We start from the raw sequence: 21,300 nt of genomic DNA, 5'->3' as shown, positions 1-21,300 counted from the left end.
ATCTCTGCGTTTTATTCGGTTTTGATCCGCAGCGTTTGTTTCCTTCATCCCCGCCCGCGATGAGATAATTAGTCACACTCGTCAAAGCTGAGAGCCAGACGACTTGAGGAAAAAAAAAAAAAAACGAGACTCCATTGTTGTGCTTATTAACATTCTTCTGCATCAGCATGCTGGGAGACGGAGTTCAACCGCATTTCCACCGGGTGCCTGACGCATGTGCACTAGTGTGCGCGATCACCGCCCTCCTAGGTACGGCCTGGGGCCTGGCGGAGCTCACAACCACGTCAATAGCCCTTTAATGGACACCACAATACGAGGAGGAGGTGATGGGGATGGGAGGGGGGGGGGGGGCCATCATCCCCCGCAGACAGGAGCTCAATTAAGTGCAATTCTAGGGGCCAGACAGGGAACAGGGAGGGCGGGTAATTGTTGCCGCCGAGGCTTTTAAAAATGTAAAGTGGCATAGCTTTTGACCCCCTGGGAAGACGCTGAGCTATGTGATGCGTACAGTCGGACCTGTTGATGCTCAGAGTCCACAGACTGGCTGAAGACGGCGTGGTTTGGTCAGTCAGGGGGGGGGGAGAGGGAGAGGGAGAGGGAGAGACACAGACAGACAGACAGACAGACAGACAGACAGACGGACAGACGGACAGACAGACAGACAGACAGACAGACAGACAGACAGACGGACGGACGGACGGACGGACGGACGGACAGACGGCAGACAGACAGACAGACAGACAGACAGACAGACAGACAGACAGACAGACAGACAGACAGACAGACAGACAGACAGACAGAGAGACAGAGAGACGGACAGACAGACGGACAGATAGACGGACAGATTTCAGGAGAGGGGCCGTTCTTTTTAGGAGGGTTCTTTTTATTTTAATATTTTAAAATGAATTTAACTTGAATAATATTGAAATTTGAATGGGTTAGCTACAAAATTGTATACATATAAAAGCATCTAAACATATAATGTTCAGAATGAAGTATAAAGCGTACAATTAAGAAACACCAAACTCCAAGTCCAGGCAACAAGTTAGAGTTAAAAATATTTTCTACCAGCATAGCAATGACAGCATTAAAACATCCACGGAACAAAAAAGAAGGAAGCGGTACACTCAGCATTATAAATACTAGACAGTCTCTCCAATGATTGACAGCCGTAGTTCCTAGGGTGACACAAATGATCATTCACCCACACCCTGCACCAGAAACAACCACGGGCCATCTCAGCGGATCAGTCGGCTGTCCCCGAGCGTGACTCTTTTGCCTCCACTCACCACGCCGTCCGTCTAGAGGGCCCAGACGGAAGACAGTGGCAAAAAATAGTCTGGAATTTGTCACGGGAACTCCCAAGGCGAAGTCTGACACATCGGCTCGGAGAGATCAGCTCAACATCCCAACAGACGGACTGACGGACAACCGGACAGTTCGGCCGACATGCAGGCAGGCAGACGGACAGACAGACAGACCGACGGACAGAGAGACACATGGCAGCTATTAAGGGTTATAGACTGTGTAATGCCGTGCTTTGCCTTGTCTGGGCCCTCTTTGAATAGACAGAAGAGCTTAGCCGCATTATTAGCCATGTTTGATGGATTGTGATGCAATGCTATGAGGTTGGTGGGCAATGATTCTCTTTATATCTCACACACTATGAAAGAGTCGGGTAATAGCTAATTGTTGGCTCGGCACTCTGCCTGCCGCAGCCAAAATGTGTTAGCCAAGGATAGATTTTAGCCCCTGCTTTCAGCTAAGGGGAATTCACTGTACCCAATACAGTATATAGCCTAGCAGTACTTATGTACTGTAGAGGGAGTTGTTGTGAAGAGGCAGGTGTTCAGAGAAAGAAAGAAAGAAAGAAGGTAAAAAAAGAATAAAAAAGGAATGAAGGAAAGAATGACCAAAAGAAAGAAAGACTTAAAGAAGGAAAGAAGGAAAGAGAGGCTGGCAGTGGGAACTTGGGAGACATCGGGAGTTTGCTGCCAAGCTCCGAAGCGAGACAGACAAGCACATGCAGCGCAGGCCAAGACTGTCCAGACAAATGAAGAAAGAATCTCCTCTCTCTCTCTATTTACCGCTCCCGATTCACTCTCTGGTTCCAAGCGAGCGCTCCGTGGGAGGTGTGCACGAGTGAGAATCACTGTGTGGGTTGGTGCACACAACAAGGCTGCATGGACCAATAATCCATTCTGCTGTTTTTTTTCATTTCCTCATTCAATCGTAGTGCCTCTAATAAATTCACCCAAGGGCACCAAATGCATTATGCAGAAACACACACACACACACACACACACACACACACACACACACACACACACACACACACACACACACACACACACACACACACACACACACACACACACACACACACACACACACACACACACACACACACACACACACACACACACACACATTTTCTCTCCAAATCAAATTCATGCCAGGAACAACAAAAAATGCCACAAAATAAACTTTTTTCGCCTAGCGACAAAAGAAGCTTCCTGAGGGCGCCCCAGGAGGCAGGAAGGGGTGCAAAAAGGTCCTAAGCCTGTCGGAGCCAAACGACACCCAGGAAAACCTCCTCCAATCAGCCCTCCACCCACCTCCCCCCCTGCACACATCACAAACACCCACACCGACACACACACCACATTCTCCCAGGCCAGGGCCTGGGGCTGAGGGACGTTTGTCAGAGGGATCAGCTCCCCCGTCCATCACACTCCAGCCTCCCCTGACCTGCTCCGAGGGGCGGACTCAAGAGGGCCACAACAAAGGCCCTTGATGGACACGTCACTCCAGAGACCCCGGCCCAACAAACAAAACATGTTATCCCTCCTCCCGCACAAATTATTCCAAGTAAGCATTTACCAGGGTTCGGGGGGGGGGGGGGAAGGGGGCGAGGTGGAAGGGGGTAGGAGGGGTGCTGTTTGTGTGTGTGTGTGTGTGTGGGGGGGGGGGGGGGGGGTTAGGGGTGGGTGTTCAAGGTCACATGCCCCTGTCCAGTGAGTGACTCCAAACAAAGAGGGAAGTGAGGTCACGATCAACAAGTGCCTCCATTCACATACATGAAAGCGCAAAGGGGGGGGGTGCGGGCATCGTTTCAAGTCGGCTAGTTCAAAACCCCAGGCGGGGGAGAGCATTTTTCCGTGTAAATGAACCCATTGACCAAAAAGGGCCCTGGTGCTGGCGTTTGGACTACCATGTATACACAGTGGGCACCGAAGAGGGGGAATCCTTTACATTGATTGTGTTGGTGGGGCTGAGGCGAGGAGGCACAGATGCCCTTGGTGCCAGGGGAAGGCGGAGGGGGGGGGACAACACATCAAAGATGTCCCCACCACCGGTCACTTCCCTGGGGCATGAGGTCGCCGTGCTGGGCAAGGGACTGATTGGAAACCCCGCGATCACCACCACTGAATACGTCATGAGGTACAGATTGGAACATACAAGACATGCACTGTTTAGTCTCATACAGATCGTCTATGGACCCATTTTTAATGCTGATCTTACTCACTCATCATTAAACAAAAATAGATTAACGCCATTAACGCATTAACGCAATTAGTTTCTACCCAAAACCCTTTTAATGCATGTTCCAAGTCCATCTTTTTTTGGGTACTTCCTCACAAAAGGAAAATAAATCCCCATTACTCAACTGTACACTGAACTCTAAACAACCATTAAAAGCAAAGGCGGAAGAAAGAGAGAGCGAGGGAGAAAAAGGCCCACCCCTATCCCCCGGCTGCCACCCTCATCCTTGTGGCTGAAGGACAACAACGGGTTTCACATGCGAGCCCACCGATAGCTCCCAGAATGCTACATGGAGGGCCGGGCTATTGTTGTGATTGGGCCTTTCAGGGTGCTGCACTGCAAGGCCTTTAAAAGCCCAGCTCCGGCAGGGCAAGGAGGGAACAGTGGTGTTCCTTAAGACATTAATCACCCAACCCACACAACTATCTACTCCCCGGTTACTCTGGAGCCACCATGGTTGGCAGGTGAAACAGAGAGAACAAACTCTATTCCCCCCAATTTGAGATTCCCTCCATTTCCCCTCTTGGATTAATGAAGTACCCATCCATCGATCCTTCTAAACAAATATGCTAATATTGACGAGTTACACAAAGGGAAAGTTATCTCCATTATTCCTGCACTCACTATCCCACCTGAATTTGAATTAGTTGGGTTTTGAAGGCCGGTCGCTTGCTTGGGAAACTTTGCAAGCCAACTGTGTGGCTGCGACATTCATTCCACAGCACCCTGAATCACGTTACAGACAGCGCTGAAAAAGACGTGAACACACACAGCGCATAAAGGCAGCCGACGACAGCTCCATCGAACATGACGAGGCCGCTGGTACAACAAAAAGGTATTTTTCCATCAGGGCAACACTTGGAACCCTCTTCATCGTACCTCCCGTCTTTTAACACTTTGCAGAGAGGCCCGAGGTGTCGTTTATTGTTATTCTAGGGAAAATAAAAAGATGGCGGAAATTACGGAAAAGAACGCTTCCTTAACTTCAGCTTTGTTACCGTTATCTAAATGGACATTTTGTCTTCCTGTTCTGTCAACACGCTGGAAGCATGTTCCGACGCCAAAATAAACGTTGGAAAAAAAGGCAACCTTAACAGACGGCATATACAGGAGTTACATGTACCATTCGTGAAAAAAAAAATTCCCAGCTGGATGTATGCAGTAACATGAGCCTTAAACTTATCTGCTGTAGGCTTATCTCTACAGACGTATAATCCTATTGATGCAGCTATTGTTTGTGTCCGAGACCTTTGCTTGTCAAAGTTCATTCATCTTCGGTTAAATATGTCACTGAAGAGCAAAAATACAAAATAAGGGTACCCACAAAGGAACATCCCAACAAGTTTCACGATACTGAGTAGTTCTAGACTGTCCAGCAAGCTAGCAGATAAGCAGCTAACCCTGTAGCATTGCAGACTGTATTCTGGCTAGCTGCGTTTATTTGGCAGGTTGTGACGAAGTACTTCCCCCATAAACATGATGGACACCAAAATCCCCCAAACATTTCAGACCAGAAGGCTTTTCTCCCTGAGCACAGACTTTAAATCAAGTCAATGAAGATGCTGCAGTTTCACACAAAAAAAGGAGAAGAGGGAAGCAAATGAAGGGAGGGTATGGCATAATACGGCTGATGTCCATATCTAGACGCCTACAGCTATAGATATGCCATACAGTCATATCTTATCGCAATGTTGCAATTAGCAGTCTGTGACCATTTTACGACGACTGAATATTGGTTCTATCCACTCCGTATAGCCTGAGGTAAACAGGCATCGGCGCAGGTTAAGGAGGAGTGATATCTAAGGGCCTGAGTATTTGTAGACCTTGATATTAGTCATTGGTTTGTCGCTTGGAAGCACATCAAGTCATGAGTTCAGGAGAACACAACACTTTCAAAAGAAAATGTGATGAGTAGAGGCAGGGCAGTTTTGATAAGGGAGAAGAGACACGTGACACACAATCCTATAGGACACAAAGCCACACATTAAGTCGAGATAAAAACGCACAATTCCGGAAAAGCTGAGACCGACAGTGAGAAGCAAACGGCCAAACGGAGCAGCCCTCCCCGCCCCCTTCAAAATAAAAGCGCTCGTCTCACTCTTCGAAACTGGCGCGCCGACGCTGTAGGAGCAAGGCGACACCCACCGCTCCAGTGTTTACAGCTCACCCGCCAGCATCCCTGACGCGCTCGCCGCTCTCCTCTCCATAAAAAGACACGCAGCCTGGCTGGCCCGGCCCTGTGTGGCCTTCAAAAGGGAGCCCGCTTATCTCTGCATCTGGAGAGGAGCCTATCTGATCAGGTGGAGGGAACGCAGCGCTGCCGGGACACCTCGTAGCAGCAGGTCTACCTCGTCGGCCTCTTTTAATCCTCCAGCTCTTTGTGTACCTGCTGCCCCTTTGATAACGAAGAAATAAAGGCTCCCGCAGGTGTCTCCTCTGTATGCCCATCTGTCTCCGGGGCCTATCTCCCTACACCGCTGTGTGTGCTCTCTGCATAAAGGTACACGAGAGGAAGCCGGGCTCAGGGAGATGGAGCTTCGTGAGCTGACGAGAGAGATTTATGCGGTTGTCTTATGTGTTTGTAACGCTCGCCTGATGGATAATATGTGGTGATTTTATGGCATGCTTTAATCCTGAAGGAGATACACTTAACACAGGGTTAGAGTGAGGTGCAGGTCGAAGATTGGAATCATAAACACTTTTTTGACTAGAAGTGGCGAGACCATGGCAACTACGCGACCCCCGGTCCCTGAATAACAGTGTTCGTCACTGGGACAAGATATTGGATCAGTGCCCTAGGAGACACGTTCCCAAGAGTTGTAGCTACTCCAGATTCCAGACCCTCTTCTCTGTTTACCACACACAGACTGAGGGGTCCGCGAAAGGGGAGAGTCTAATAAAAGAGTTAGTGGCCTGGTCCACCAGGTCAGTCCTACGACGGTAAACCACCAGCCAACACAAAGCCAACCAGAGTCCAGACAACAGGCAAATCAAGCGTCCTACACTGCACATCCAGCATTAAAGATTTACTGCATCGGGGCACCGAAGGCCGCCCACAAAGTTGTTTGCAAGAATTGCTTTTAAGCCTTGCTCGGATTGAAGCTTGTTTGGTCACCCACGTTTTCTCAGGAACCTCTCAAGTGCGCGAAAGCATCAGCCATAAAAATCAAATGAACATCCAAACATCTTTTCAAGACAAAAAGTTTTCCAGTTTGTTTTTTTTAACTGCAGGGTTAGAAAAGTCTTTAATTCTTCCCTATGCTGCTGCCAAGGACCAGAGTGTGAACCCTGCAGTCAGTGAAATATGATTGAAAACCGCAGTAAAGATTGCCTGATTAAATGGAGAATTTTCCAGCAAGAAACCCTTAATCAGCATTCAAATCATCCTGCCAACCAACACTCATTCTGTTTTTATTGCAATGGCTCAGAGACGACGGAGTGCAGGTCATCAGTCAGTGTGTGTGTGTGTGTGTGTGTGTGTGTGTGTGTGTGTGTGTGTGTGTGTGTGTGTGTGTGTGTGTGTGTGTGTGTGTGTGTGTGTGTGTGTGTGTGTGTGTGTGTGTGTAGGTGTGTGCGTGTCTGTGTGTGTGTGTATGAATGTGTGTATGTAGGTGTGTGTGTGTCTTTGCGTGTGTGTGTGCGTGTCTGTGTGTGTGCGCTTTTGAGTCTGTGTGTGTGTTTGCATCTATGTGTGTGTGCGTGCGTGTATGCGTTCGCATCTCTATGTGTGTTTTGCATGCGGTTGCATCCATGTGTGCGTTTTGCGTGCGTGCGTTTGCATCTATGTGTGTGAGAGGGCGGCGTGTGTGTGTGTGGCGGAGCCAGACAGACGGGGCCTGGTGGTTGGTTTGTGGTTGCGGGCCAGCGTCTTCAGTCTCTCTGCAGTCTGTTACCTGAGGCGGCGCAGGGCTCCGCCGGGGGGGCCTCCCCAGTCCTGCCCTGCCTGTAGACCAGGTGGGGCTTGCTGTGCTCTGAGGCGTACGGCTCTCCCTCGGCGCCCATCAGCGGCTCCATGAAGTACTCGCCGTCATGCATCGTGAACGTCCCAATCTGCAGCAGGGAAGAAAGAAAGATAAGGGCCTTATTAAAAAACAACGCCTGTGCGTGCATGTGTGTGTCGAATCAGAATACAGATTAGGACCCGTTTGTGTGAACATAAAGTTTGTTCTTGCGCCGCGGCCCATTGGCTCTGCCCTTGGGCGGACACCCTTCTGCGTTCCTCCCAGACAAGAGTGCTATTTCGGCGTCAAACATGTTGTGAACTGAAGAACATGTTGCTTTCAATGGAAACGTCAGTGTCAAAACACAAATGGAGTCGCGCTCTAGGTCAGGACAGTACAAAGACAGAACGTATTGTGAGGGACGCACGCTCACCGAAAGAACGATAAGACTACGTTGTCTGTGTTTCTTAAAAACAGTGAGCGGCATTCACGAGAGAAGTGAAGTTGTTTTTGGTACGCCGAGAACGCACAATCTCTCCTTTCTACACAACTGAACCCCGCCGTCAGAGTGGAGTTTGGTGGGAGGAATGACATCATCACAGAGGGCCGGCCTGCTGTCAGAAGGGAGTGTTGAGGCTGGATCCGGCCTTTGAGTCCATCCCAAAGCTGCTTAGCTCACTCGGGCAAAAAGTACAGCAGTGTTTCCGTGGTAATTTCATACGCACACTTTAACAGGTTATCAGAAGCCCGGAATGTTGTCTTTGGGCAGCATTACCCAATGACCGTCTCCACAAGTGACAGCAGCTTGACAATGGAAACACATCCGATGTGGAAAAACTTGAACGTTTGTGTACCTTTCCTCTTTCCCTCTGCAAAGGAGGCCAAGATTAGTAAGCTTCAACACGAGCCATACACTTCCTTGAAAGCTTGTGCATGCTTCGAGAGAATTGTACGTCGGCACACAGGCGCACGCACACACACACACACACACACACACACACACACACACACACACACACGCGCACACACACACACACACACGCACACACACACACAGAGACACACAGAGACACACACACACACACACACACACACACACACACACACACACACACACACACACACACACACACACACACACACACACACACACACACACACACACACACACACACACACACACACACACACACACACACACACAAGCTTGTAATAACATGACAGAGCAAAGATAACTTTACTACTGGAAAAAAAAGACGTCAGAACATGACAGCCTTTTGCATCCACTGCAAATCGCCCCCAAGGCTTCAACACTTCTTTTCAGACCCGGGGAGGTTCAGACCCATGGGGATTCATTAAATCACCACTGAAGGGTTGGATCAGCATGGACTAGAATATCAAGTCCAGGAACAGTAATTCTCGGAGAAACATGATGGGAGCAATCTGTAACAGACTATCAGCAAGTCTGTCCACTGACCGGACCCAAGGGTACACAATAAGCGACAACAAGATTTGTCAAAGTTTTTGTCATTGAAAGATCATCTCAAAGAACAGCCGCATGGAAGTGACCCTAGGCTGGCTTTTAGTGGCCAAAACATGAGTGACTGACTCTTAGTATTAATTCTTCGTTTTTTAATTTCTGTTATCTGTTATCTTGTCTGATCTAAAATCATGCCATGGGTGTCATTGCCGAACACAGATGGTTAAGGAAGGAATCCTAGATGGAAAATCAACTTGTTAAGGGTTGTCTATTCATGGGCGACAATGGAAACGAAAACACGTCACCCCCCTGTTCATTGGAAATACTGTAGATAAATATATAGTATTAGCACACCTGGAAAATAAGTTTCCATGTTCAGAAGAACGGATTACTGTTGATGAACTATTGAGGGCACGCCAGACGTTACAAATCGTTGCACTTTCCACCGTGTACGGGCTCAAACCCATGTCATGGTTCATCAGAGTCTAGACACAGCTTTTGCATCAAAGAGCCCAACGAGCCAACCAGGTAGTGTGTCTGCCGAGTCATCAGATTGCTGCTGCAGTAAATCGCATTGGGTGATGCAGGCTGTGAAGGTGTTTCAGCCTCTGGTCTTAACACAGATGGGCATGACTTGGCCCTGTGCCAAACAGGCCACAGGCCACCAGTAAGGCGCTGGAACGGTCAATTAAATCATTTAATCTAGCGACTAAATAAATAAATAGCACTTTTGTCAATCAAGTTGTTAATCACTCCAGAAGCTGATGCAAATGACTTGTTACAGAGTACAAGCCCTTCCCATATTGCGAGTTAAAGGAGCAGCATGTGAAGGATGTCATGTCATCGACCCTGCATACCACTTGTGTTGAGCTAGCCCCTCTTTCACAGAGCACTTCGCAACAGCCCTCCATAGACGTCCATCCCTCCTACAAGTTCCTCCATAAAAAAAAGAAAAAAGAGTTTGGACGTTAATGAGAGGGGAAAACCTGCACTTTCTAGAATGGCCTTATTGTTTTAAGGCTCAATCATACCCTTAATGACCTCATCCCTTTAAAATGTGCATCGTCCAATCAAGCCCCAATAGCCCTCTGGTGCATTGCAGGGGCCCTTTGACCTGTGGTTCAGCAGTGAGTGATGAGGATGCTGATAACCAGCCAGCATCTGTTTGAAAAGAAGTGGATGCGTGGAACATGTTTGGCGAAGGGAGATGCACATCAAAGTGGGCCTGAAGGCCATCTAAAAGCTCACTGGTGTGTTCCTTTTCAGTCGAAAAAAAAGAATCACCCCGGCTCTAAGGGCCCAATAAGAACCCTGACCCTGACAACGTTAATGACATGGTTTTGGTATGGAGCCTTTCAAGCCCTCAAACAGAGGGCCGGCACTGGCACTGGTGCAGCTTCGAATGGGTCATTGACTTAAAGGCATCCTGAGCGCGCTAGTTTCGAGATAGCCTCCCTCACGTGCTGCCATGGCCTCCGAGGAGGTACGCTTCTCTACCAAGCAGCCCCAAACCAAGAGAGGTACGTCCGTGTCAGCGATAGGCTTCGATGCCCACTGACACCTAGAGTGACAAGCCAAAGGATGCGGTCCTTCGATATCTCTGTCCAGGCCAGAGAAGCGTCCACAACCCCCCCAAGCCCTACCCACTACACCCATACCAGAACCATAGGCGAGACCAAGGTCAGCCCTCTGATCGCTACACCGGTAACCCTGTCTGACCCATGGATGGAGTCATCCCTTTCAACACTTATCTGATTCTGTTTCATGGATGATTAGCACTATTAAGTACTATTCAGTTAACACTAAGGTCATTAGCACCCAATAAATCGATTACAGCCTTGTAAGATATCCATATTACAGCTTGTGACGGTATAATGGGACCACAGTCTGTGATTGCTGATAAGGCATCTTGTGGAATGCTATTACAAATTAGTTATTTGATATACCATTCAATATTTCTCATGATAATGATGCTGGCTCAATTACTTTCAAATTAACTACAGCCCCTTCATTTGTTCAGCAAACCAGATGAAAACCATAAAACATAATTAAATGTAGTTTTTGCACCACTGCATTGAGTTAACAAGTGTTACTCCTGAACTGCGCAATTGCATCACTCCAAAGGATCTAGGAATGGGATGCGGGACACGCTTCAAATGCGGCCAGTGAGTCATAGCAAGCAACACTTGTTCTCGTTTCAGTGCGATGCATTTCGAGTAAAGGAGGGCTATGGTGGGGCAGGCGGTTGCACATGCACGCCGGTGTCGACCGGAATGGGAACGAGCAAAGAAAGTTGAAAGCAGCAGCAAGAGCAGCAGCAGCATCTGATAGAAAAAGACTTGGGAGTTGGGAAGAAGAACGAAAGGCTCATACTCACTAGGCCAGTGCACAAACTGAAGACTGCGGGGAAGTGTGTCTTGGCGTTGACGTGTCCTCGGAAAAAGCAGTGGCGCATATTGCTCGGGTCCTGGGGGTAGTAGTGGTGGGAGTCGGCGGTGTCGTTGGGCTCCGCGCCCAGGTGCTGCACGGCGTAGGAGGGGGCGATGAAGCTGGAGTCGGCGGTCAGGTTGAGGTGGAAGCGTTCCCCGAATGCATCGATCCTGTAGTGGGCTTGTGAGCCCGACACATCGTCATCCAAACTCCTCCGTCTCCTCTTGTAGTGCAGCTTGTGGGGGAACGACTCTCCGAAATCATTGACCCGGAGCGGGGTAATGATTTCGTAGGATTTCAACTGTTTGATGAAACTTTCTGAAGAAAATAAATAAATAAAGATGTGTCAGTTATATGCCTTTTAGAAACCGTTATTCATGCCAGTATAACCTAAGTTGATTTTAACTTTCAAACTTAGAAACATGAAAAGTTGGGACTTTTTAAAACTCATAGCATCATTCTCAGCCACAGCCACTACACTGATACCACTTCAACATGATGACCACTCGGCTCTCACGTTATACTGACCGGACCAGGCTACAAGTTATGAATCAAAAACCAAAATCCTACCTTGTTTCGGATGCAATCGGTATTCTAAAGAGTTCCGGACGAGGGCTGACAGGTGACACATTAGTCCAAGCAGCCAGATTGCAAACTGCATGATTTCCTCCGCGAAGAAGCCAAGGCTCTCGTCCCTCCAAGGCAAGCCCAGAGCCTTCTATCCTACAGCGGCTCTTCACCCCGGCTTGTCAGCAACCGGTCTCTGCGGGCTCTGCGGAGGCTCCCTGCAGCACAAGTCTTGCAAAGTGCACTGCCCTCATCGCATTGCTGAACTCGCGTCCACTGACCGCTATAAACACCCAACTATTTGCGATACATTCCTCCTGAACGCTGTCTGATTTAACCTATACGGAGAGGAGGGATCAGTGCCAAGTAAGCTTTCGACTAGCCATCCATGGACCCAAGCGATCACAACTCGGCAAGCAACGCCCCTATAGGTCGTGGAGCCAATGGAGAGTGGGGCTCCCACCACTAGCACCATTCGCTGGGACCACTGCTTTGAAAGGAAGAGCAGACAATATCTCACCTTGGGGGAAAATGTCATTAATTGGCTTTTGATGTTTTATATGATGTTTAAACCATGTTTTATGCATTCAAGTCATATAATATATTCTGGATTAAATAGTAAAATAACTTCTAATAGGATCATATTAAATTGACAATTCTCCTTATCTGACAGAATGTGGCTGTATACAAAAAGCAGTTTGTGCATCTGTCGTTGAAAATATGAAGTCTCACATCCATTGTCAGCATGGCCTACTAACTATTGCAAACAGCAGCCTGAATAAGCTGTGAGGTCTGATGAATACATTAATTACTAAAGTAGTAGTCGTGGACATGGTGTAATTAAAACAGACTTTATAGACAGCTCAATCACATCCATTTTCATCTGTGTTGGCCATGAATGTTAAACCTCATTGTGTGTGGTGAGATGCGGTGTACCCACTGAAAAGCTATGTTTTTTTTTTTAATTGCCAAGGCTTCCTTTTTAGCATTCTCTCCTAGCTTCGGGCAAATCATGATGCCCTGCCATGCATTTGGATCTCTGAACAAATTCACAATTTCACAAGCACAAATACATTAGAAAAATTAAATACAGTATTTGTGTGTAGAAAAAAATGCCAACAAACCAAATAAATGACCTTGTTGGCTGAATGCTCTGGCATTTGTTTATCAGCCTCTTTGAAACATGTTTTTATAGGCGTTTGTAATGTGCTTTCTTAAATTGTGCGTCATTTATTATTCCACTCTCCCGTAAAAAACCAATAGGCCTTATTATTATTTGCTATTATTAGTATTAAAACCCCATCATCATTGTCATGTAAAACAAATGCTTGTACATTTATTTTCTTATTTGTTTGTTTTTACAGGTGATTTACAGGCTCCATCTTTGTAGTCTTGCCAGAGACAGCGAAACGCTACAGGGCAGTCGGTCATTAAATGATCCTTCCCTTCATGCAAAACAGGTGCCCCCCTTTAGTTATCACTTTAACCCCACTCACCCATCCACTAACTCGCTTTTATCACCCAAGGGACCTTATTATAGCTTTTAAACACATGTTGCTTAATTTCCCATACATTCAATGGTTAATGAATATAATTATTATGGTTAATGTTTAATCTCTCCCTCCCTCTCTCTCTCTCTTTCTCCGTTTCTGGATGTTCTTTGTTTCATCCCAAAGACACGAAAAAGAAAAACAAAAGACGGGGAAGAAGAAGTCCCGTCAACAATGGGGCCGAATGAATACGTTCGATTCACCATTCCTGATGCCGTCGGAAACGATGAACAAAAGACACAGCGAGATGCAGGAAGTGTAGCAATTGGTCGCAGATTTCCCACAGATTGTGGTCAATGCGGTCGACATCTAACGCGACAAGGACATCACTGGAGGGGCTGTGTGGTGACACGCACGTTTCCCATGCATGGGAAGCCCGGCCACAGACACCCTTCAACATCTGTACTGGGATTGCCTTGACTTATACTCTCTGCCTGACTGGCCCCCTTGGCCGGGATTGACCCCAGGGGGGTCAGAGGACAAAGGAGAGGCTGAGGGCCATGGTAGAATGGATGGAGTGTTGTTTAAAAAAGCATTAGGTCTATGGTTATTGACCAGTGTTAGGTTGTAGAGTTGTCAGCCAAGAGTTCATGGGTCTAACTGGTAAATAGTGTTCGGGGAGTGGTCTGAGTGGACAATATACTTACGTTTTTTTACCACTGGTGGTAAATGTGTAACCTAAACTTCATTTGTGTTTGATATTCGGAAATACAAATATACTTTATGTATAAGGTCCGTTCTGATAGATTTATATGCTTCTCCTCCAGGGAAACGTCTTGTTTGTATCTGTGGATATTAGCGATATATATAAATAAAGCATTACTTACTATTAAATATATCATTTATTAATAAAATCAATGTTTGTGTATTTGTATGATTATAGGTTAAATAGGTTAAAGAAAATCGAGTTTAGACAAAAAAATGGTCTTACTATTTAAGCATATACACTGCTTCAATCGAATACAAAACACTGTTGCTCGCTCATACAGCCAGATCCACGCAACAAACTGTGCTTCAGAGCACTACATAAGGTACCTTAAACCAGACACATTAAAGACAGCGGTCATAAAACCTGGGTCCATGTCAAGTGATCCATCCATCACTAACCACCAAGGCTTTGACCCATCTTCAGCCTCACTCAAGGTTGAGCAGAGCGCAGCCTGCAGACCTGGCCTCCCCTCTGTGACCTTGCAGGTTGTCGTCATGGTGCACAGATCAAGGGGATCAGCCACCATGGACCTGTGTTGACTTGCAGTACAGATTAACCACCCCCGACTTCTCCACCCAATTAGAAAAAGCCTACCACCTGTTGCCACGGAGGACAAGCTTGCTAAGCTATTAAAATAACAGGGGGAACCTTTTGGAAACCTTTTTTTTCCCCCCTTCATTTTATTTTCTTTGTTTAGTCAATAAACAGTGTAGGCCTTAGCAACTGGGCGGCCATTCAACACACTGTGCGATATATTCTCAGACTACTACTGTGTTGACTCACTGATGACTCAACAGATATCTCAGCAGAACTGGATGTGAAGGCTATAGATAGCATGAGTTATTGTACCTTAAAACCCTTTTAAAAGGAGAGTCAATACCTATATATTACAGGTAGAAAAAGAAAAAAAAAAGCCCAGTGAATGCGCGTTGACCTCTTAGAAGGAAAATCCTCTTGATCTGTGTGAGCTGACTTCTTTAATGCTGGCCTCTAAAGACATATCTGAACAACCGACACGATATTTCCGTGATTCTTATCCCGATTACGTGCCCTACAAGACATTACAAGCTTGAATCCAACAAAAAATATATCAAGTGGATACATGAAATTAATCCTTTTCTCTGTGAGAGAACAACACGTGTAGAGAAGCGTGAGTCTTACAGCCACCTTCCTCCACCTCCGTCCCTCCATCACTGTGATGTTTCTCTGACCTTTTTGGGCCACACTGGATCTTCCGTACCAGGAATTGTGTACCCACCCCAGCATGGACCAGAGGGAAGCAGGGGTAGCTGAAGGCCAGTCTGTGTTTGCATGGTGGTGGTGGTGGTGGTGGTGGTGATACGTGGTGTTCTGTGACAAAAAAGGCAAGCGCGACACACGCATATTAAGCTAAATTAGATCATGTCTGTTGATATAGAAACTGTAAAGTAAGCAACCATTTACATTTGGTTGTAAATCTTATTGAAGAATATGACTCACTTTATAGACCAGGTTGTCCCCATCCAAGTCGTGTCTCAGAGATATCATATTCAGTTTCGAAATCTTCTTTATGCAGCTGTCTTATTGGTCAAGGTTACCATAACCCTCACCATAGAGACACTGCCTGTGCCTACAAATTAATATTGAGTTTCTATCCTTTGTTTCCCAAATGAGCTTTGATTTTAATTACTATGTAATTTTGTCCTGTAGGATCGTTGGGAATTTGAAACTGCATGAGGAAAAATGGACCATGAAGAAAATAGAAGTTACTCGATTAGTTGGCTTGTCGAAAGTTGCAATCGTTTAGTTGAACCTCATGCCATGTAAGTTTACAAAAGCTTACACTCCCAACAGCAAACCCAGCCGTCCTAAAACAATACATAACCAAGTGAAGTAAATCAGCACCTAGCACATCTTGAGAAAAAAAACACTTTCCTTAATTACCGCATGTGTATCACGTTTTGGTGTGATACGCACGATCCGCCCAAAAGGGAAACAACTTAAATGCTTCCACAGCGAGGAATCCCATTTTTCCCACGGTATGAAGACAACTAATACTACCAGTGATAAGTGGCACAAGCCATGCCAGGGACAGCTGCCTGGTATTTGGGTTATTAACAGCCCTGAACTCTTGGCTTGCAATGACTCATGAGATTTGATGACAATCCAACAGGGGTTGCTTGGATATTTCTCTGGGCGACCGAGCGACCTGGAGGCTCTTGTGTGTGAGATATCAAGGACAGAGAGGGGCTTAGATACTCCTTTCGCGTTCATTTTTGAGATACTCACAATACACAGTGATACTGTTGCTGTCAAAGGTCCAGGTTTGGAGGAATTCCAGGTCTTATTGAAAGCCAAGGTCTCCAATGACGCCAAATAAAAGTACAATCTGTTCCTTGGTGCAGGTATTGATACAACATTTGAACCAAGTCACAGAGATGTGGTTTATGTGGTTAAGAAGGGGTCATCCATTTTTTTACATACATCACATTTACATGAATGTTAAATGCAAGGCCGTTGGAATTAAACCCTGCTGCATGTGTAATTCCTCCTTACACACCCACCCACACACACACACACACACACACACACACACACACACACACACACACACACACACACACACACACACACACACACACACACACACACACACACACACACACACACACACTCTTTAATTACCTTATTAATGTACAATAAACATATTAAACAATGAACATATTCAACTTTATTATAAAAGTTAAAAAGTTAAGTAACACACAAACACGTATCACTGGGCAAATAGCATTGCTTCTTCAATATAGAGCAACTTCCAATGATTGCGATATTGACACACACATCTGATCCACTGTCATATAAATCTGAACGACTCTGTGGACCAAAGAAACAGGCTTGCCTTCTCAGCCGACAATAGACATGACCGTTCGTCCACGTCATGAGCTGTTTGTGAATCGTCCACACCTTGTAGGACGACAGGCTCCACATTTGTGATGCCATTTCTGACTTGGTATCATGCGAGTATAATATCGGTGCCATTTGCTTTTTTAGAGATGACCTGAATCAAGGATTCAATTCCTGGATGGGGAACAGGCCAAGCAACTGCTGCACTATTTGTAAACCACAACCAAAATAGAACTGAGATCCCAGGGAGGGGTGAACCGAAAACAGTGGCAGAGGAGAGCTGTGTGCACATGCGTTTGATATCCCCTGCGGAGGGTTTGAGGAGGGTCTGACGGGCACGCACGCACAACCAGATACCCAGGAGACGTCGGAGACGTCGGAGCACTTCACAAGCTAGAACTACAAACAAAATCTTGTTCATGGAAAGCAAAATCTGCTTCACCGAGACCACATGCCGTCCAGATTTTGAGAAGGAACCAACTCTTTTCTGTCTTCATGAGAATAGGCTTATTTTTATTGTCTGGATTTCCAAATGTTGTTGATCCCAGATTTTGTTGTAGCCTCAAATTGGAAAATATGTGGAACTTCAACTATAACACTCCTTAAACCGTTAAAAACGACATATTGTTTCATTTGTTAAAAACATATTTATATACTTGTATAGCTTTTATTCACCAAGGGAGGACATTTTTCAACATTGTTAAATTATTACTCTGGCAGTTGAATACTGGAAATATTTATGTTTTCCTATTGTGAATCTGTAGATGACTTTTTTTGTTGTTTTTGAAGAAAGGCTTCCATGCTTCTTTGAACCAAGCCTGCATTGAACCAATTCAAGCATGCATCTCCCCGCAGGAAAAATTGATTGCAGGACGTTGTGATCGCGTTTTACCGTCGCTGAAAAAGTGCAGAGCGGTTTCCTTCTTAACTCTGTGCATATGTTTGTGTGTGTGTTTGTATATATATATATATATATATATATATATATATATATATATATATATATATATATAAATATATAAATAGTATGTGTGTGTTTGTGTCTGCATGAATTCCTAATGCTACTCATCAAAACTTTAGCTATTATAACGCGGGACATAACTCCAGGGAAAACACTGAATGAGTTTCACACTGGCATTTGTTCAGTTAGACCAACTGAATGGTTTGAGATTCATTCAGTCGTCTGCCTGTCTATAAAATTATTTTAAAGGTTCTTAAAGGTCTAACGCATGAATTGAGTACTACGACTGTTGAAGGGACCACCGAGGTTTCCCCGTTGAGTGGGGCATATTATCAGTGGATGGTTTGAGCTGTGTCTGTCCGTCCCACACAGAGCTCATCCCTCAGACACCTACGGGCAGCAGGGGATGAGACTTTAAGCTTTCCAGAGGAGCCAAGAGCTGCCAGTCCATCCCCCTGCTGCAGGATAAGGTGCTGTGGTCCCGACATGTTGCTCCCACACACACACACACACACACACACACACACACAAGCACACACTCACACATTTACATGCATGCCGACACAAACACACGCACGCACGCACACACACATTCACACACATGGTAATCTACACACACACCCTCATGCACACAAATGCAGACAAATATGTGCATGCACGCACACTAAAAAAGCCATACTATGAACACACATGCAGGCACACAATGCACACACACAAATGCACATCTAAACATGTACACACATAAACAAATGTGGCCGACAAATGTTACCACACACACACACACACACACACACACACACACACACACACACACACACACACACACACACACACACACACACACACACACACACACACACACACACACACACACACACACACACACACACACAGGCACAAAAGGATGTACCAGTCAAACGTGACCACACACACACTCACAAATGCACAAAAGCATGTGCCAGTCAGGCACAGTCACACACACATACACACAGGAACACACATAGACCTTTAGCCCATATCCCCCCCCCAACACATACACACAACAGCCATGTACAACCATATACACATGTATCTCGCATCTCCAGCTGAAGGGAGGTGTGAGGGTGTCTGATGATGAAACCCTGGCTGGTGTGGGTGAACCTCGGAGGTTCCCACAGAGTCTCCCATGTCCAGGCCCAGATAACCTGGCTTAAGTGATAGTAGAACAGCTAAAATTAGTCCGGTCCCCTGGAGCTTCACGATTAGAGGTTCACACCGCGCCGTGGTGGTCACTTTGTTCGAACCCCCTGGGAGACAGACAGCAAAATAGAGAGAGAAAAGACCGCAATAGAATGTGTGTGTGTGTGTGTGTGTGTGTGTGTGTGTGTGTGTGTGTGTGTGTGTGTGTGTGTGTGTGTGTGTGTGTGTGTGTGTGTGTGTGTGTGTGTGTGTGTGTGTGTGTGTGTGTGTGTGTGCGTGCGTGTGTGTGTCTGTGTGTGTCTGTGTGCGTGTGTGTGTCTGTGTGCGTGTGTGTGTGTCTGTGTGTGAGCGCTTGTGTGTGTGTGCGTGTGTGTTTGCACGCACACTTACGGATACTGGTAAAATACACGCACAAGCTTTTGTGGGCCTTGATAGATGGGTTTTCTGCCACCGCACCACAGCAGAGCCAATCCATTTTCTACAGCCTTTGGGGGTTCTCTTTTGTTTCCCCCCTGGAGGAACCTGACTTCCTGTGGGAAGTGTACACCACTCTGGATAATCAGCTGTGCATGTTTTGTTATGTGTAGACAACCGTTCTTCATGGCCTATTTGATTACACTATCAATGTGCGCAAGTGTGTGTGTGTGCGTGCGTGCGTGCGTGCGTGTGTGTGTGTGTTTCTGTGTGTGCGTGTGTGTTTCTGTGGAAATCGAGTTGCGTTATCCAAGCCTCTATCTATCTCTCTCCCACTTGCTGACATGTTCACACGCACACACACAGATACATATTGACAGACAGACACACATACACACAGATAAACACAAACAGTTTCACAACATCCTGCGTAAGCGAAACTTATCTTCATAATTGCAAGACTTCAAAGTTTGAAAGTTTGTAATGGCGCCAACAGCATAGTAGCCAGTTGGCAAGGAGAAAAATAAAAGGAAACATAAATGGGCCAAAATCTCCATTCACTCTTTCAATCTGCTCGAATCCAACCATTGACTCTTCATGCAGTAAACACAAAACAGACGTACGACATTGAACATATTCCTAGAACATAATCAACAGGGAACGACAAATCTATCATCCAGCCATGCAGAGAAGCCTTTTACGCTGTGCTGTTACGAGGGCTCCATGACCGGGGGCGACGACAGCGCCTATGTCCCCCTTCATGGGAGACCGGAGCTGGGGGAAGCAGGGCTCGCTACCTCCCTGTTCGCCACCACCTCCGTCACGTCTCTCCGGGGCCTGTTTCGAATCCCAGAGTGTGTCACCCTCGTGGCATGCGTCCACAAGGGGGTCTGCGTGAGGGCGAGGAAGAGGAGGAGGAAGAGGAGGAGGAGGTAGAGGAGAAAGATTTTGTTGAGGGGGATTATCCTCAGCCCAGGTGGTCGTCATTTAGGACCCCCCCCCCCTCCGCCCCCCGCCCGCCTGCCTCATCCCCATCTGGAGGAGGGATGGGATCACACACACATACACACACACACTGAGCCACGAACGCACGCAAGCACACACACACACATCTGCATCCATCTACCTTTTTCGCTGCATACATTTTATCTCAACTTTAACTGGAACCATGCCACCACTACTTCTGCACCAGCATCGCCGCCGCCAGAGCCACCACATCACTCACCGTCGTACGACACCACCTATACGATAACAGAAACAACCTATAGCCTGAGAGCCGTGAACCCGGGCCCATGCTCCACACTGGAGCCCACATCCCGTGCGGCCCCCCCGAGTGTTGTGCCCTGGTCCGCATTACAGAGACAGCCGTGTTATGACAATGTCAGGTCTGCAGTGGAGCTGGGGTGGTCCTCAAGAACCCTGGCCGCCAGACAGGACTGCCGGAGAATGAGAGTGGCTTTTGAGCTGGATAACCGTACGTTACACACGCGTGTAGTCAGTGTGTGTCCGCGTTGCCATAAGATGCAAACGTGGAATGCAGAACATAACGGGTAAGCAGGCAGAAGAATATGGAAATGAAAGGTGAGGAAGTCTTTGTTTGTGTGTGTGTGTGTGTGTGTGTGTGTGTGTGTGTGTGTGTG

General features: G+C 46.7%; 1 protein-coding gene across 1 annotated transcript in view; it reads right to left on the bottom strand.

The window, feature by feature from the left end:
• The window catches only part of LOC130388802 (A disintegrin and metalloproteinase with thrombospondin motifs 20), a 96,120-nt gene extending 83,715 nt beyond the window's left edge, over nt 1-12,405 (bottom strand). The window contains exons 1-3 of the mRNA XM_056598337.1: nt 11,968-12,405; nt 11,345-11,715; nt 7,440-7,596 (exon numbers count right to left, since the gene is read on the bottom strand). Of these exons, the coding sequence (XP_056454312.1) occupies nt 7,440-7,596; nt 11,345-11,715; nt 11,968-12,058 (619 nt within the window). The 5' untranslated portion in view covers nt 12,059-12,405. The remainder of the gene's footprint in view (nt 1-7,439; nt 7,597-11,344; nt 11,716-11,967) is intronic.
• Between the last annotated feature and the right edge of the window lie 8,895 nt (nt 12,406-21,300).

Source organism: Gadus chalcogrammus, chromosome 9 (genome assembly GCF_026213295.1).
Source record: "Gadus chalcogrammus isolate NIFS_2021 chromosome 9, NIFS_Gcha_1.0, whole genome shotgun sequence".
Taxonomy (NCBI): domain Eukaryota; kingdom Metazoa; phylum Chordata; class Actinopteri; order Gadiformes; family Gadidae; genus Gadus; species Gadus chalcogrammus.
The sequence above is the reverse complement of the archived record's forward strand: the minus strand, read 5'-3'. Positions and strand labels throughout refer to the sequence as shown.